Below are 19,291 nucleotides of genomic sequence, written 5' to 3' on the forward strand. Positions count from 1 at the left end.
AAATATACTTAGACATGTGGAGCCATGGTGACGCAGTGGTTAAGAGCTTGGCTGCTAACCAAAAGGTCAGCAGTTGGAATTCACCAACCACTCTTTGGAAACCCTATGGGGCAGTTCTAGTCTGTCTTATAGAGTCGCTACAAGTTGGAATCAACTTGACAGCATCGAGTTTGGTTTGGTTTTATATTAAACTGTTGAATGTAAAGACAGAGAAAATCTTGACAGCAGAGAGACTAAAACTATTCATCATATGCAAGGGAACATCAATATGATTAATGTTTGACTTCTTATAAGAAACAATGGAGGTGAGAAGTCAGAGGGATCACATATTTAAAGTACTAAATGAAGAGATAATAAATGAGTATGCAAGGATGTTGTATCCAAAAAGACAATCCCTCAAAAACAAAGGCAACATAATGACATTCCGATACAAACAAAGATTGAGAGGATTAATTGTTAGCCATCTTGACTTAATGCTAAAGATAGTCCTTCAGGCTGACAGGAAATGATGGTCACTAAAATCCCCATGGACAAATGAGCACCGTAAGCGGCAATTACATTGGTTAATATATAAAACTCTACAGATGTACTTTTATTTCTTTTCTTACCTTCTTTAAAAGATAAGACCATACAAAGTGATCATTATAAAATTGTTTTATAGGCTTTATAACATATAAAAATGTCATATATATGATAATAATAGCACAAAGAAGGGGGTAAAGAATGGATCCATATTGAACTTTCCATATTTTACTGGTATTAAGTTAGCATTCCTCTGATAAGTTAAGATACATACTATAAACCCTAGATCAACCATAAGAAAACAACTTAAAAATATATAGCTAAAATATCAAAAATGGTACACTTAGGACTACTTATTTAAAGTAAAGCAGGCAGTCAAGGAGGAACCAATTTAGAAAAGAGACAGAAGACATATAGCGACAAATGGTAAAATGACAACTGTAAATTCAACCAAATGTCACTTCAGGAGGAACTGAGGAAGGGAGTCTAGCACTTAGCCTTGAAAAGTAACAATGGACTAGCAAGGGTGTGGTCTCTGGATCCAGAATACTAAGTTCAAATTCTCACTCTTTCACCTGCTTTCTGTGTGGTCTTGGTTATATTACTTAAACCTCTCTCTGCTTCAGTGTCCTAATCTATAAACTGGGACTCATATCACCATCACAGTGTTGTGTAAAGATGAAGTACTAAGTGCTTAGCACAGTGCTGGGCTCCTGGATGAACTCAATACTGCTGACTGCTATTCAGTCTTGCTTGGGAAATGGCCAGGAAAGGGGGCATAACACACCTGTGGGAGGTGAGCACTGCAGCACAGCCTTCCCGAACCTCCTTCATAATTGCTTCCCACAGGTACCGCTTAGAGCAGGGATCCATCCCAGAACTGGGCTCATCCTGTAGGGAAAACACACACATGGCTGTGACATTGAGAGAACACACATAGGAATATAAACACTGCTACGAGAGGTCATATCCTGGCCAAGACGAAATCTCCACTCTGGCTCAATTAGGCAGCCCTCCATTGGGTGTTATGCACTACCCTCAACAAATTATGGATGCATCTTAACATCAGCTGAGTCACCCCTTATTATCTGCTTAGACACACCAATCTTGATACTTTTAAAATAAATCCTCAACATATATAAAATTTTAAAATTATAAACCCTAGAAAAACGTATGACAGCAGAAAAGTTTCACTTATTCAGCAACATCAAAAAAAACTGAAATTTCCTAGAACCTGAAGCTTTATCCTTCAATAACCACCAAAACACTTTCTATGTGACCCACTTTTGATAGAAATCTTTCTAAACTGTAAGACCCATTTCTGGGCTTTTTGTAAGGAAGGAATACTAAACAAATTTTTCTTCAGAGCTTAGGGTCATCAACTTCCCCAAAGAAAGCAGCAGAAGGGAAGTGAAAAAAGAAATGGCACTGATCAGGAAAACAAACATCTGGCATTTTCTGCAAGCCAAGTGACATACATATTTCTGAAATTATACACACACAGACACACACACACACATATAGTGGGAGAAAGATGTAGCAGTCTGCTGCTGTAAAGATTACAGCCTTGGAAACACTATGGGGCAGTTCTACTCTGTCCTATAGAGTCTTTACAAGTCAGAATCAACCATGGCAATGGGTTAATGGGTATGTATAATGATTTTACATTGTTCAGTAAGATACTTGGATATGCAATCTTAAATTTTCCTGATTCTTACTTGGGTGTCATCTGTGACAGTCATCTCTTTTCTCTTCATGGAAGAAGGGGTCTTCAATGCATCTCTGTAGCCAGATGCTTTGAACAGTCATCATCATAGTCACTAACGTTTATTGGGAGTTTAATGTGCACCAAGTACTGAGCTTTGTGCTCGATGTGGATTATGTCATTTACTGCTTTCAATGGCTCCATTCAACAAATACTATCACCAGGCCCACTTTCAGACAAGGAGAAAATATGCATAGAAAATGCAGGTCACCTGCTAGGGAATTGCAGAAGCAGAATTTGCACCCTGTCACTCTCAGTCTGACTCCAGAGTTCCCACCTTAACCACTGGGGCAGAGTTCCAGGCAACCAAGAGAAGCTGAGAGCGAGCATATATGTAAAAGAAGAGTGTGAGGGGCTGGTGGAAGCCAGAGACAGAGGTCCATCATTCCGACCTAGGATACGGAATGTAAGGCTGAGCACGGAAGATTCTGCTGAACGTAATGAGGAAGCATGTCTGTTAACTCTTCACACACACCTGCTTCATCTTGTTGGAAAAGACATGTAGTTTGTAAATGGTATAATTGTGTAAACTTTAGTTTTTATTGTCAGATTCCACAATTTAAAATTATGGAATAGTCTTGAACCTTGAAAAAAGCAAACTTAGAGCAAGGAAAAGGAATATGCAAGTCTGATTCCAGAAGATGACCATTAAATGACCAGACTTTTCTCTTTTTTTTCCAACCCCAGCCTTCTGGATCCCAGTTAACTCTCCCACTTCCACTGCTTTCATATAATGAACATGAAGAGGTGAAAAAAATCTGTTCTGTTTCCAATAGTTTTCCAATGTCCCTGAGACTTTCTTCAAGTGTGAAGCTCTGGATTGCACTCTAGTGCTTTAGTGACTAGAATCCAGTCTATGGCACATGCAGAACGATTTTATTTATTGTTGGAATCCCCTTATTTATAGTTACAGTCATTTTTGGAAAACAACAATTGGCTCTATTTTGGCAATTGCTACCTCCAATCAATGTTCTGATCCAGCCAAACTGAATTAATTGAAGTCCCCAAATAGGCCGCAGACTGCTTTGTCTCAGGGCCTTACACACACTCGGGAATGGCCTGCCCTCCCTGCTATAACCGTCACGCTCTCCCAACACCAGTCCTCAGGGTTCACCTCAGGTGTATACTGTCACTACAGCTATGATGCACATATATATGCAGGGGAAAAGCTCTGAAAAGCAATATGCTAGAAGAGAAACATACTTTGATTTGTAGATCACTGATGAATTGATATTCTTTTAAAATATTGTTTTTAATGTTAAAATTTTATTGAATTTTCAATTTGGCATATTAAAATATTTTATCAAAATATAAATTCCTACAAAATTCTAATGATATTGTACATTCTGCTTGCTTGGGAAATGGTGATTTATATCAAAACAGTTTATTAGTTCAGAGAACCAAAGTTACAAGTTTTGAAATTACTTCCTGGAAGAACTCTGATACGTTAAAATAAATTTATAAATACATATTCAGTGTTTATCTTATTTCAAGACACAGGCATATTACTGATATTTCCTCTACTCACCAGTAAAAGAATTTCAGGTTTGCCCACCAAGGCCAGGGCTGTAGAGAGTTTCCTTTTGGTTCCCCCACTGTAGGTGCCAACAGGTTGGTCAACATGGGCTTCCAGGTGCAAGCGCCTCACGAGGTCTCCAGCAACCTAGAAGAGAGGGAGTCTCCATGAAGGCACAACCATTCACCAAGGTGCCGAATGACACCTGCTACCTCTCAGCCTTGAATCTTGCTTCTTCCACCTCTACCACTGCCAGCCCAACCCCAGCCCACATACAGTCAAGAGTATGTCTGAAACACCTCTCTTCATGAATGGACAGATGAGAGCCCAGCCTTTCCTAGGCTGTGGGACATCTAAGTGGTAGTCACAATACACAGATGTGGCACTCAGGCAGGCAGTATGGGCACAAAATTTAGCATCAAGGTTGGGCCCAGGTGAATTTCAATGTTAAGGTGAGCAGAAAAAGGTGAGCCACAAAGAAGACTGTGAAGGAACAGAATAGGAATAAAACCAAGAGAGAAAATAGAAATAAAACCTTCAAAGGAGGAAAGAGCATAAGGAGAGAATTTTCAGTATTAACATAATATCTCATTTACATTAAGAAGCCAATGTTAGAAATTGTCCACCCAGAGATTGGTTTATAAAGTAACTGGAGATGGGGGAAAAAAGAGGGAGGAATTTTCTTACTTGCAACTTCTGGGAGCTATTTTATCAAGTAAGGAGGATGGTGATTACATATTACTAAATGTAATACCCTTCAATCACAGGGAAATTCTTACTGTTCCCCAAGTACATCAAGCATGTTCACAATTTCTATTTTCTCTAATACCTTTCAATCTGCCAATTTTTCATACATACTTTAAGGCCCAGCTAATTTCCTTATCCCCTCTCAGTGTAAATAACTCTTCCCTCTTCTGTGCATTATATATATTTTGTCTCTTTTCAGTCTGTCTCCTGTGCTGGTTTGGTTCCTCCTGGGGCCAAGATTAAGCAACTTCTTTGTTTCCAACTATATACTTCTAAAATTTTGCCAACAGTTTTATTTAAACTTTGTGATTATAGAGGTGTTAACTCAGATTCATTCTTCAGATATCATCATATAATCAAAGTGGCCAAGATCATATCTTAATTTAAATTTAGGAGAAGAGGAAAAACCATAGTAGTATGAAGATCGATTAATAATTGTGTGTGCTAAATAGCTACATAAAAAAAATAACTTTAAACTATTACTTTTTGGAAACTAATGCAAAATGTTGGAATAAGTATAATAATAGGAACAATAGTGATGGTGACAAAATATTAAGAGTCTCTAAATACATTAAAATAAGAAAAAAGATAAAACAATTAGGATATGCATGATAATAAATAAGTGAATAGGAAATACCAGTACCAACTGACATCGAGCTGACTCCAACTCACAGCAACCCCATGTGTGTCAGAGTAGAACTGTTCTCCATAGGGTTTCCAATGGCTGATTTTTTGGAAGTAGATCACCAGGCCTTTCCTCTGCGGTATCTCTGGGTGTACTCAGACTTTCAACTTTTTGGTTAGCAGCTGAGCGTGTTAACCACTTGTACCACCTAGGGACTAAATCCTATTTACCAGGAAAGTAAATCCTATTTATTTAGTTTATGAACTAGGACAAACAACTAAACTTCAAGGTGACAATTTAGCTACTTCAACAATACAGGACAAGAAGAGACTGAATGCGTTTGCAACAGAAGTGCCTTTCTCTCAGACAAATAGCTGGTTAATCAAAAAGGTCAATAAAACTAAAGAAGTACATATTAAAAAAAGGGGGGGTAATTATGGACCCTCAACATTTTAACTTAAAATGTATAAACATACTTTCTTTGCCTCTCTTGGATGCAGTCCTAGGGCTTATTCTTGAATGTGGATCTGCTGATGGAGTTGGTCACTGTCCCCTTGCCTAAACCACACCCTTAATTCATCATCTAAGATTCCTAGTTTGCATGTCTTCCAGTGGAGCAAAAACTTCTTGGTGGAAGCAATTTTGTGAGGGCAAAATCTGTCAAGATCTTTATGATTTGTTTCAAATTTCTCACAGTTTCTTGCCCACATGTAATTCAAAAGCAAGTTTTAAAACACCTCATCTGTATGAAATCGTTTTTTAAACCAGTTTTCAAAGAAACACTCTCTTCCTTTTTACACACGTACTTAATCAATGTTGCAATATTTAATAAAAATCTTCTATAACTAAAAATTGCAGTATGGCTGACATAAATGGTTTTGGTGATAAACAACAGACTCTTTGTAAACAACAGGCTTGAATGGTTGGAACAGGAATGCTGGGCACACCAGCCGCCAGCTTGGGTTCTGAGTGCACAGTCAGCACAAGAGAGGAAGGACGGATGCAGGGAGTGGGCCAGTGGCATGAGGTTGACTAATGAGCTGCCACTGCATCTCACTAAACTTGTATAAGCTGACATAGTAATCACACCTCCCAAGAAAAACTGTTAACATTTTAACAATGGCTTTATGTGTGCAGCTATAATGGATTGTGACCATTGTTTTCATCAGATAGGGTCTACCAAGAAGTATAAGACTAGCACGTGCATGAACCCTCACACGAGAGATGAAGGAAAGGAATCAGAGTAACAGATACTGTTAGGAAGATTTCTGAAAGGGTAAGTATTCATGTTGGTGAGGACAGGAAAAATGACATATTGGAAAAATGACCTATTTGGGTTTTATTACATCTATAAAGATACAAGAAAAGAATGAAAATGTGTGTGTGTGTATCAGAAAGAAATTTTCACTTTACTTCCATCTGCTTTGTCAAACACTAGCAATATGTAAACCCTTAAAAAAAAAAAAAAAATCCATTGCCTCCGAGTCAATTCCCACTCATAGCAACCCTAAAGGGCAGAGTAGCATTGCCTCATTGGGTTTCCTAGGCTGTAAATCTTTACTGAAGCAGATTGCTACATCTTTCTCCCATGGAGCAGCTGGTGAGTTTGAACAGCCAGCCTTTTGGTTAGCAACTGAGCTCTTAACCATGGCGCCACCAGGGCTCCTCGTATGCGACTATGTAAACAGATGTTGCTAAACAATAACAACAAAAATGACATAAAATATAATAAAAGCACCTGGTTCTGCTGAAAGTACTTAAGAATAAGAGAGCTTTTGATCTATCTTGCCAAACTATTGTGGCTTATTTTTATGAAACCAGGAAACATATGTCATGTTTTTCCAATTTCATTAAAGGTTATATGTTGGTGTCTGCAAATCTTAGATTGGTTAACCATAAGAAGTATTCCAGAGTACACAGGAATAAATGTATTGGTTTCATCTAGTGCTTTCTGAATGTCATGTTTTCAGAAAATCACTAAAAACTGTCTAATAAAAGGTATTTTGCTGCAATTTTTCCTGCACTCAGCACTCCTATCAAAATAATGGCAAATGTAATAACCTTAGCAATCATGGCTGGAAAAATAATATTAAACCCCAAAATATCATAAGTTAATGGGATCTTTTTCTGCTATTTGGTATGTTTCCCACATAAAGCTCTAGAAACTGTATTGCACTTAAGGGAAGGCACTGAGATTCATTCATCTTTATATCCCCAGTACCTAATCATGTCTGGCACATGGTGGGACTTCTATAAATATCATTTGAGCCAAAATAAATTGGTCAAAGATTCACGTATACGTCAGTTTGATCATAAAGCCAAAATTTTCCCCTTGCACATATGATGGCCACAACAAAATTTTCCATGAGTTTAAAGATCAAAATGAGTCAGCACGTAGGAAAAAGGAACCAAAGATATAAAGTGGAAATACCTTTCTTCTCACTTTCCCTCTGACATTTATCCCCTGGGCCCTGTTCCTCCTGTCTTACAACTTCTAACTCCTTATGACATGAGGAGCAAAACTGACTGTGAATGGAAGAAAGCTTCAGAGTAAAAGTCAGGTCCAAAGAGAAAATAATGATTTCTGATTAAGTGATAGAAAATTAGCATTGATTAAGGGTAATAGCTGCACAGCCGATTAATGTAATTTTAATGTAATTGATGTCACTAAGATTTACACCTGTAAAAAGTTGAGTTGGCAGATGTTGCATGATATATATTTAAAAAAAAAAAAAAAGCAGCTGATGGTGCTGCTTATGTACAACGAAACGCCTCAAGGGATTTATTTTCTTGGTTTGGAGGTTTAGGGTCATGGTTTCATGGGACATCCCAGTTAATTGGCCAAATACAGTGTTTAGTGCTTCTGTTCTACCTCCTAGTTTGTTGTGTAGTGCCTGATGCCTGAAAAGTTTGCAAGCAGCCATCCAAGGTACAATTGATTGAGGAGAAATTGGTCTCTATTTGCCTGGAGCAACAGACGAAGAAGGAGAGTCAGGAATAGAAGGAGGAAAGGGAATAGGTGGCTAATTGCTTCCATGAACAAGTGCCATCTTTGCCATGAGACCAGAAGAAATGAATGGTGACCACCTACCATTACCAAACATTTTGATTAAAGATTCTTTATAAGAATTCTGAACAAAAGGGGAAAGATGTGGAACAGAATTTCAAGTTCTCATAGGATCCAGACTTTCTAAAGCAATAGAAACTGGATGAACCTCTGAAAATATTATCCTGAGATAATCTTTAAACTTTCAACCAAAAATACCCCCTGAAGTCTTTCTTAAACCAAATAGTTTAGTTTAATTAGTAAAGAATGTCTGCCTTGAGAATTGTGCTTTTTAAAGAACTATCTATATGTGATCAAATTGACAACAGCAACTCAAAAGGTTAGAAAAGAAGCTTAGGGGGCAATGAGTTCATGTTAATGGTAAAGGAATAATTCAGAAATGATTGCACAACATTTTTGAGAATGGTTGTGCAACCTGAAGAATGTAATCAATGTTACTGAATTGTACATGTAGAAATTGTTGAATTGGTGTATGTTTTGCTGTGTACATTGTTAACAATGGTAAACAATAAAATAAATTATTTTTAAAAATAAAATGAAGAGAAGATAATGGGAAGCAAGGCACAGCAGGGTTTCACTTCTAGGAATGTGCAGATAGTAACTAAAAATATCACCCTCCCCCATCTGTAAGTTTGTTGTACTGTGGTGGCTTTTGTGTTGCTATGATGCTGGAAGCTATGCCACCAATATTTCAAACACCAGCAGGGTCACCCACAGTAGACAGGTTTGGCAGAGCTTCCAGACTAAGACAGACTAGTAAGAAAGGCCTGGAGATCTACTTCCAAAAATTAGCCAATGAAAACTTTTGGATCATAATAAAATATTGTCTGATACAGAGCTAGAATATGAGCGCCTTAGGTTGGAAGTTACTTAAAATATTCAGTGGCCTCCACAATGGATTCGAGCATACCAAAGATTGTGAAGATGGTGCAGAACCAAGCAAAATTTCATTCTCATACAGGGGGTCACCACGAGTTGCAGTCATCTGGACAACTAACAACAGCAGCAACAACTAAAAATAAGACGGCTGAGGGCTTTACCTCCTCAATACCAGGGAAAACCAAAATACAGAAACCGCCAGTCTTCATCCAGTTAGTATGTTGTTTGGTTGTTTAGGCATGACATTTACCCTTAAATATTTTCTGCCATCAACTACATCCAGAGCATGTCCTCTGTCTCCTGAATTATTTTGTTATAACTTGATACAAAACTGCTTACCAGGTTAATTGAATCCAGGCTCAGTTTTGTAAATTTTTCTATACTGTACAAAATGTGTAGTGTGGACAATGAGAAAACATTGAAAATCATTACATCAATCTACCAAACATAAATTCCAGCCTAATGAAGAGGCATTCTTTTTTTTTTTTTTTTTTTTTTGTGTGTGTGTGTGTGTGTGTGTGTGTACTTAATGGAACTGTGAAATGCTGGGGGAGTGAGCAACATGGCTAGAACAAAAATCACAAACAAGCTGGAATCACAGGTGAGCTGTGGCCCCAGGAGGGCAGATGGATCAAGTGTGAGGTCTGGGCTCTAAGTCCATGGATGGAGGGAGGAGGGACAAGTGCTGTGATGGTGAAGAAGGGAGAAACTTCCCAGCCAGCAGGCACAAGACAATCTCCATCTATAATCATAGTGGAGGCAACAATGGCTGTACATGTCACAGTGGAAGCAGACAACAACATGGAGAAAAAGAACCTACGAGAGCAGCAGATATACCAGAAAGAACGACAATCATGTGCCCAAGTCCTGAAGGACTGGAGGTGAGGTGCAAACTTCAGGCCCCAGTTCCAGCTCAAAAGAAAGTAAGAAGAGCTCATGTCAGGGGAGAAACCAAACAAGCCCAAATGGCCTTGCACTTCTTTAGCCCCAAGGGGCACAGAAAATAAGACTGAGCTATTAATGGCACTGGGAATTATGTCTTTCTTACACAACTAGCAACTGAATATATTAAGCATCAGGACAGTTTCTTAATTAAGAACACGTACTCTCGAGCTGGGTTATCTGGTTTTAATACAAACCCCGCTACGTACTAGTTGTGTGACTTGGTTAGGTTACCTAAACTCTCTGTGCCTTCACTTCCCCATTTGTAAAATGGGAATAATGATATTATCTACCTCATATGGTTGTTGTAAAATATTTAGTGTGATGCCTGGAACAGAATAAATAGTTAAATGTTACCTAACACTATTGTTTCCTATTATTTTCTAATAATCCCTTCTGGTCACCTTGTGCTAAGAATATTAGAATGGATATGCCTGTTTCATATTTTGAATATTCTCAAGGTTTCTGGGGGAGGGAAATTTGCCACAAAGGGAGGTAATTCCTTTGGGAATGCATGGGGAAGTATGCTATCATATTAGAAACCTTTGAGCAAATAGCAATACTGTCTGCAAAATCAGTTGTAATTCTATGAAAGAAATGAAGCCAGTTCCTAATTGGTGACCATTAAAATAATGCTTATTGCTGGAGGAGTTCAGAAAAACAAGGCTGTAGGCGAGTGGAGGATCAGAAGGCAATTGTCTTGATCACAGAATGCACAAAGCCTTACTATATTAACAAGAACATTTTCATAGAGCACATTTCCCCCATATAATAAAGGGGCCAGCTTACGGAGCCTGACAAGCATCTGCCCCTTTAATTAAAAACTAACAAGGTGGACGTGACAGAGATAAATATCTATTAACATTGGGCCAACAATTAATCCTGGACTCCCAATAGCTGTTCAGCACTGCAATGAGTGGGTCTCCTGTGTGGTGGTTAGCTGCCTTTGTTTAATAGAGTGGGAGGTGGATATAATGATCAGGACCCTGCAACGCTGTAGAAAGACTCTTCTTCCCATTTCATTTGAAGTTGCAGGCATAAATAAGATACGGAGGCTGAAGCATTACAAAACCAGCTCAGTGAATAAATCTTCATGGACCGGTTAAGGTGATGGCTATTAGTTTTTTCTCCTGTGTATCCCAGCATGTACCAGCTTTTTCAGAGTCTAATTGAAAATGCATCACATAAGCCTCTCATTCCTGCTCCCAGTTCAGACTCTAGAAATCCAAGGAGCACTCCAGACTCTCTACAATGAGGTACAGAAAAGGTAAAAAATTTCCTTAAGCATCTGCCATTCCAATGGCTCCCTGTTTGGACTATGTCTGTGCTGTCAGGTAATGCTGTCTGCTCAGCAATGGGGAAGAATGGCAGTGGCCTCTGGTCTTCTCACTGTTGCACCCACCACCTCCCTTCTTTCATGAGTGAAAGGATGAGCAAAAGGGGAATTCTGCAGCTTCTGACACTCCTGGCATTCTCCAGAAAGAACCCAGGCAGGAAGCCATCAACCCACTCAATAGGAAGCCATCCATTCAAATAATCCACCAAACCTCACAATACTCTATGCTCACTTCTCTGTCAGATCCTGGGGGTACAAAGTTTATGATATTTGTTCCTGTCTTGACAAATTAATTTAAAAACAAACAAACAAACAGAAAACCCACTGACAATGTGACGGTTCTGACTCATAGTGGCCCCATAGAGTTTCCGAGGCTATAAATCTCTACAGAAACAGACTGCCACATCTTTCTCCCATGGAGACACGGGTGGTTTCGAACTAATGAACTCTCGGTTGGTAATCAATCACTTTAACCACTGCACCACCAGGGCTCCTAGACAAATTAATAGTAGAGTAAAAATAGAAGGCATTTAAAGAGAAAAAATAAAAAAGCAAAGGGGAATATAAAGTTACAAGTGATTTTATTTCTGCTTTCACTCCTACCGCATCACTTCCTCACACAGATATACCTTAAATATATACTATAAATTAATACAAATACAACCAAAATATATTTAGTTTCCTTCAATATAATCATACTGGAAAATACATTTCAAGTAAATTTATCTGGTACTAATGGTTCCCTCTGCAAGGGTAAGAGAGCTTCTTTAAGAGTGGGAAGTGGTCACCATGCATGACTGACAAGTTTCCTTTTTTTGGAAACCTTCAAGGACGTCACCTCAGGGATGTGCTGCTTTGGAATCCCACGCAGGCTGCAGTAATAATGGAGATGCTCCCGACCAGTCAGGAGGTCATCCAGGGCATCTTGCTGCGGGCAGTAGCCAATGAGAACACCCGCCACGCCGGCCGAGGAGAGGGCCACCTCATCTCTGCTTAGAGAAGAGACACAGCTTAGAAAAACTGGATTTTCTAAACAAACCTCAGCCCATTTCTCACGTTTGACTCATCTGTAAGAAGTTTATTGCATAGTTTGATTAATACAATGAATTTAATAAGCAGCAACCCACGTGTCAAGCAGCTGAACAGGCTTGGCTCTGGAATCAGAGGCTGGGGTGTTAATTAAGGTAACTCCATGATTACTTTGGGTATTGAAGAAAAGAATATATAAAGCACCGAGCTTTGTATTTGGCATATGACAAGTTTTCTATTAATGACTATCATATTTATTATTTATCTTCCCTACTCAAACAATTTACGTTAACATCTAGTAAATCAATGACCAAACCACCATTCTGATTTTTTAAAAGTTAAATTTTTATTTTAACAATTATATATAATCTCTCATTGAACGCACAGAAACGTAGAGAGACAAGGAGGAAAATGACTATTCATGGTCCCAACCTTCAGTTATTTCTACCATTAATATTTTGGTGTTAATCTTTCAAGTGTAGTTATCTGACATGAGTGTAAGGGTGAGGATTATACAAAATTATATCTACTTCAACAAAAACAAAACTTTTATTTCTAGTTTTATCATTAATATATACTCATCATAGAATATTTGGAACTACCCAAATGACACCACAATTAACGTTTTGATTATTTTCTTATTGACTTGTTTCTATGCATTTTTATGCAGATAAAATTTTATGGAATATAAAGATTCTTGAGCACATTTTAGTAAAGATAATCCCTAACTTCTAAATGGAAGATAATATAAAGAAAGCTTTGCTGACAAATCATGACTGCTAAAGGGGCAATTATTAGCATTTATCGATTATAGGGGGAAAAAACGATGAATCTAGTCATTAACATGATTGTTACTTTTTAAAATTTCTATCAAAGCAATATATATACCTGGTAGCAAGTAAACAATAAAATAAATCTTGACTTTGTGTAAAACTTTAAGTTCTCAACATCATTTTGCTTTTGCCTTCTAAATCCTGTAAAAGTAACTGCCTCTCACTTTTTGTTTTCTAAATTCAGTGTAGCAAAATGTTATTTCAGCTTGATTTCTGCTACTCTATAAGAAATTTTCTTTTTCTGCTTAGTCACTCCTACTAAGTTTATCAGCTTATTTCAAGAGTTTTTGTAAGATTTATATGGGTATGGGTCTTTTTGCAAAGACTTTTACCTGATATAAGAATTATCTCTGAATTATTTCAATAATATATCAAGTCTTGTTTTCAGTATCTGCCTCTGGAAAATTTTACTCAATATTTTCATTAGAGTTTTGTTCCATTTTTTTCAGGTCCCTCATCCTTGTCCTGTACAAGAGCTACAGATTTTAAATTTGTCTCTCCATTATTTATATTATCTACCATTCCCTTACTCATCAATTCAATGGCCTTTCCACCTATACTCTGGAAGGATTTCTCGAGTGCATTCCTGATATCACTAATTTAATACCCAGCATTTTTAATTCTGCTCTTGTTAGTTTCCTTATATTAGTTCCTGCCTCATCTATATTCCCTTGTCTTTCAAATTTAGCTGGGGCATTTGTCATGAAGCTTTCCACCCCTGTGTCTTAATATTTTACCTTTTTATATCATGAGGATACCAAATCATTTTTTAGTATTTTCTTATATTTTAATAAGTGAATATGTCAGCTTATTATTTTCACAATCTACTATTTCTTTAGTGTTTCCAATCAGTTTTTGTACAATTATTTCCATTTACATGTATGTTTAATGGCTTATTCAACCTTGCATAGGATAAAATATAGGTAGGCCATTTAAATTTGAATTTCAGAGAAAGAATAAATTTTAAATATGTGTATGTCTCATGGAAAAAAAATTGTTATTTATCTGAAATTCAAATTTAATTGAATGTCTTGTATTTTTATTTGCTAACTCTAGCAACCCTAATAGAATATTTCTGAAGCATAAGTGTGTATATTGTCTGTGTTCCAAACATTCCCTGCATGTGCTATTTTAAACTCACTCTCAAAACTGTAGCTAAACTGGGCCCTATTTTTGGTCATGATGGAATAGTTTGCAGTCGTCCCATCCTATCCTCTAAAACAACAAAATAAAAAAACGGCCAGATAAAATATAAGAAACAATATATTTGAAAGCCAGCAACTCAATTTTTAATCACAAAAAGAAGGGAGACTCATTAAGATGAGACATTCATTCCGATTTTTTTCCCTTGAGGCATTGTCCCCACAAAACAAATGAGGAAGGAGAGGTGGTAAAGCTGTGTAAAAAGTGACTTCTATGAGGTAGAGAAACTGAACAAGGCTTTTTTGTTTGTTTGTTTTTTGAGGAGACAAAAATTGGGGTTCATAGCTGTCAAGGCAGACAGGATTTATGAGGCCAAGATCTCAGAGAGAAGGAAGTGAAGAGAAATCGAACACTACAAGATGCTCTTTCCCTTGGAACATTAGTCAATTCAAGTACAGAACTGAAAAGGGCAAGCATTAATATTAAAAAGCTTAAAAATGAAACACAACTATCAAGTGTATCATAGTCGTGGGAAAATAAAAACGAATTCATTGAAGAGTCAGGTGTTGGAACTCTGGTAAATAACCATGGCTTTCAAATGGAACCACTAAAAGGTGACACACTGTGCAATATGGAAAGCACAAGTCCTTAAAATCACTGACTTCCGGCCTTAAACAAAATCATACCATTTTATTATTGTGTTAAAATGATTTCCCCTATTCTATTGCCTTTCAAAAGCTAAAGAATATTCTCTTTGGAGGAAAACACAATCACCCAGAGGTTCTAAATTTTTTCATTCTTTCAAACCTTACCTGGCATACCATTAAAAAAAACAAGAAAAACACAGATAATAGAAATGAGCCAATAGATGATACAGATATTGGAGTTTTCAGAGATAGACCTTAAAATCCTTTAGTAAAAATATACACAAAAAAGATGAAAAGATGATGAATTATGCCAGAAAACTAAATCTATACAAAAGGAATCAAATGGAAATTCTAGAACTGAAAATTTATAATAACCAAAATTAAGACAATAGAGATATTTTGGACATATAAATAAATGCTAATATTAATATAATTTGACACACAAAACAATCAGGACAAAAAATGACTCTACTACAGTCTTTACAGACATTAAAAATAAAATATATTATGAACAAATTACTTGAATATAAATATGACAATTTAAATAAAATGGACTAATTCCTCAAAATTCAATGTACCAAAATAGAATAAATAGAAAATCTGAAAAGTCTTCCATCTAGAAAATTGAATGATTAATTAAAACCCTTCCTATAAACCAGGCCCAGATGGATTTACTGGGGGCATTCTTTGAAACATTTATACCAGTTGTTAACTATTCTAGAAAACAGAAAGACTGGGAACAATTTCCTGAGTTATTTAATGAGGCCACTGTTAACCTTGATACTTAAACCTGAAAAGGATATTACAAAAAAAAGGTAAAATCACAGGGCACTCTCTTATGAAAATGGAAATATTCTATCAAAATATTACCAAATTGATCCAGTGATATATATATAAAAAAAAAAATTAAATCTTGACCAAGTCAGCTTTATTCTAGCCATGCAATGATACTTTAAAAAGAACAACAACAAAATCAGCAAGTGTATAGCACTTAATTGACAGACTACAGAAGAAATACCATATGATCATCTTAAGATCTGAGAAAAGCATTCAATAAAATGTTAAAAACATTCCCTATTAAATACATAAATTACAAATTTTTTTAATTAGCAAGATAAGAATAAAAATAGATTAAATATCTTGATCTAATAAAGAATGTCTAAACAAATCCCATAGCAACTATGTTAGAGTTTACAGTGAGATATTTAAAGTCTTCTCTCTGAAATCAGGAACAAAACAAGGATGCCCACTATCACCATTTTTATTTAACATTGTACTTACAGTCTCAGTGCAGTAAGGCAAGATAAAAAAGAAAAAAGCTTACTTCCAGCAAAATGGTGCTCTAGGCAGAAGCACCATACCGTCCCTCCATAGCAAAGATCCAAAAACCTAAGCCAAACAGAGAAAACAACAATCCTGAAACCCTAAAACATCAAATGAAGAGATAAAGAACTCAGCCAGGCACCAAATGGAGAAAACTGACAGAGAATGGAGAGCGAGGAGAGATTCATGCAGAGGTCCCCTATCAGCTAACGTAGCATGGATCAGCCATCTTGGACTCCTATCAGAGAGCAGCAAACAGGGGGTACGAGAAGGCAGCTTCAGGGAGCTTCCAGTGGGAGAAAAAACAACTGGTAATTTGTGATATATGCTTTCCCAACCCCCACTCTTCTTTGCCCACACATGGCCTCCTCTGCTTCCCACGGACACACTCTCTTGTCCGGGAAGCACTGGCTGCTTGGATTCCACCCACCCAAACAGGCTGACTCTCTGAATGCCATTTGCTGGTTGCTGATGTTGCTTTTTTCCGCTTCTTTTGATTTCTTCCTTACCTCTCACCACCTCCCCCTCCTTTCGCTCAAATACCTGGCTCCGTGTGCCATCTTTGCTTCTTCCTGAGGGGCTGCAGAGCTCCGGAAATTTGTGATATATGCTTTCCACCCCCCAACACTTCTTCTACCTCACTTGGCCTCCTCTTCCTCCCGCAGACACAGTCTCTTGTACGGGAAGCACTGGCTGCTTGGATCCCACCAGCCCACATGAGCTGACTCTCTGAGTGCCATTTGTTGGCTTCTGGTGTTGCTTTTTTTCCCGCTTCTTTTGATTTCTTCCTTACCTCTCACCACCTCCCCCTCCTTTTGCTCAAATACCTGGCTCCGTGCACCATCTTTGCTTCTTCCTGAGGGGATGCAGAGCTCCGTTCGAGTGTGAAGCTGCTTGCCTGGCTGGGCTGCCACACTGGTGGGATCCCGGGGTTTTGTTCGTTTAGAATTGTTTGTTTGTTTTCTTTTCCTTTTCTTGAGTTGGGAGCCCGTTCTTGCCAGGCAGTGCTGCGTGGCTTGGAAACTACCGCCTCAGCTTGCACAGACATGCAGAGGGATCCCTGAGGGCATTTCTTTTTTCACTGTTTGTTTTTTTCTTTTTTTTTTTTTAATCTGTTTTTTGGGGGGTTTTTCTCGTTCTTTTTTTTTTAAATATGTTTTCTTTTCTTTTCCCTCTTATTCCCTTTCTGTCTTTCTTCATTATTCAGTTTCTCATCTCTCTATACCTTCCTTCTCTTTCTGTTCCCTGAATACCTGGTGCTGAATACCTTTGTGACTACTAGACAGGCTGTACTGCAACACCTGAGAACAACTTCCCCAGACCTAACAGACACACCGGTGGGAATCCTGGGAACTTTGCGGTTCTTTAACCTTTCTGATTTTTATTTATTCATTCTTTTCTTTTCTTTCTTTTCTTCCACTTCACTTTTTTGTTTTTCTCCATTTCATAGTCTCTTGTCTCTCCACTCTAACGGCAAGCTCCCCTAGCATTCTCTTTGTTTGTTTGTATGTTTTTCGCTCCTGTTCCTATCTCCTCTCTCCCATATACATCTTAGCTCCACACATAACAGTCTCCCCACTACATCCTGCCTACCTGCACCGTGCACTTAACATCACACCACCAAGCAGCACAGTCACGGCCTACTGGAACCTGCCCTGCACTGATTACCGACCTGCCCTGGCAGCTGTGGTAAGTGCCACAAACAACCCATCCCAGCAACTCCTCTTCAGCTAGACCTGCCCTGCTATACCGTATCTGAGTGACTGACCCTGCCAATTGGAGAAGGAGGAGAAAAGTATTGTGCACACAGATGAGGAAACAACGAAGAACACACAGCCCGCTTGCTCAGACATAGCAAAATTTTTAAAAAAAGGGATGAAACAAACAAATCTACAATCAATAAACCAGAAAAATAACTACTGAATGCCCTGAAGACAGCAGACAATATCAAAACATTTACAAAAACAGAATAGGATGGTTCCAGTAGACACCCAAAATAAAACACCAGATGACTTTCCAGGGGAAGAAAAGGCACTCGAACTACCTGATAGGGAATTCAAATCTCTAATACTCAGAATTCTCCAAGAGCTGAAGCAAAAAGCAGAAAAAAATGAGGAAAAAATAGACAAATTCAGGGAAAATACAGACAAAAAATTGGAAGAATTCAGGAAAATAATACGGGAACAAAATGCCAAAATAAATTCACAAGTAGAAATTATACAAAGACAACAATTAGAAATCCAAAGATAAACAACAAGATTTCTGAAATGGATGGTGTCATAGAAGGGCTGAGAAGTAGATTTGAAATGGTGGAAGACAGGATCAGTGGAATTGAAGCAAACACTTGGATACAACTCTGTTTGAGGAAAACTCAGAAAAAAAGAACAAAGAAAAATGAAGAGACCCGGAGAGTTATGTGGGATACAATCAAAACCAAAAATCTGAGAGTGATTGGAGTTCCAGAACAGGGGGAGAAAACAGAAAACACAGAGAGGATCATTGAAGAACTGCCAACAGATAACTTCCCCAATATCATGAAAGATGAAAAGCTGGCCATCCAAGAAGCTCAAGGAACCCCATATAGGATAGACACCAAAAGAAAATCACCAAGGCATATCATAATCACACTCGCCAAAACTAAAGACAAACAAAGAATCCTGAGAGCAGCTCATGAAAAACAAGAAGTCGCATACAGAGGAGAAACAATAAGACTAAGAGCAGCTTATTCAGCAGAAACCATGCAGGCAAGAAGGCAATGGGATGACATACATAAAATCATGAAAGAAAAAAATTGCCAGCCAAGAATAATAAATCCTGCAAAACCCTCGCTCAGATATGATGGTGAAATTAGGTCATTTCCAGATAAACAGAAATTAAGGGAATATGTAAAAGTCAAACCAAACTTACAAGAATTATT

At 37.7% G+C, this 19,291-nt stretch overlaps 1 protein-coding gene across 1 annotated transcript in view; it reads right to left on the reverse strand.

Annotated features, from left to right (window-relative positions):
* ABCA13 (ATP binding cassette subfamily A member 13) overlaps positions 1 to 19,291 on the reverse strand; it is a 527,556-nt gene that overhangs the window by 35,575 nt on the left and 472,690 nt on the right. Inside the window, 3 exon segments of the mRNA XM_023724448.1 lie at positions 1,310 to 1,413; positions 3,816 to 3,950; positions 12,238 to 12,388. Coding sequence (XP_023580216.1) covers positions 1,310 to 1,413; positions 3,816 to 3,950; positions 12,238 to 12,388 — 390 coding nt within the window.

The sequence above is a fragment of the Trichechus manatus genome, unplaced genomic scaffold, assembly GCF_000243295.1.
Source record: "Trichechus manatus latirostris isolate Lorelei unplaced genomic scaffold, TriManLat1.0 scaffold00247, whole genome shotgun sequence".
In the NCBI taxonomy this organism is placed as follows: Eukaryota; Metazoa; Chordata; class Mammalia; order Sirenia; family Trichechidae; genus Trichechus; species Trichechus manatus.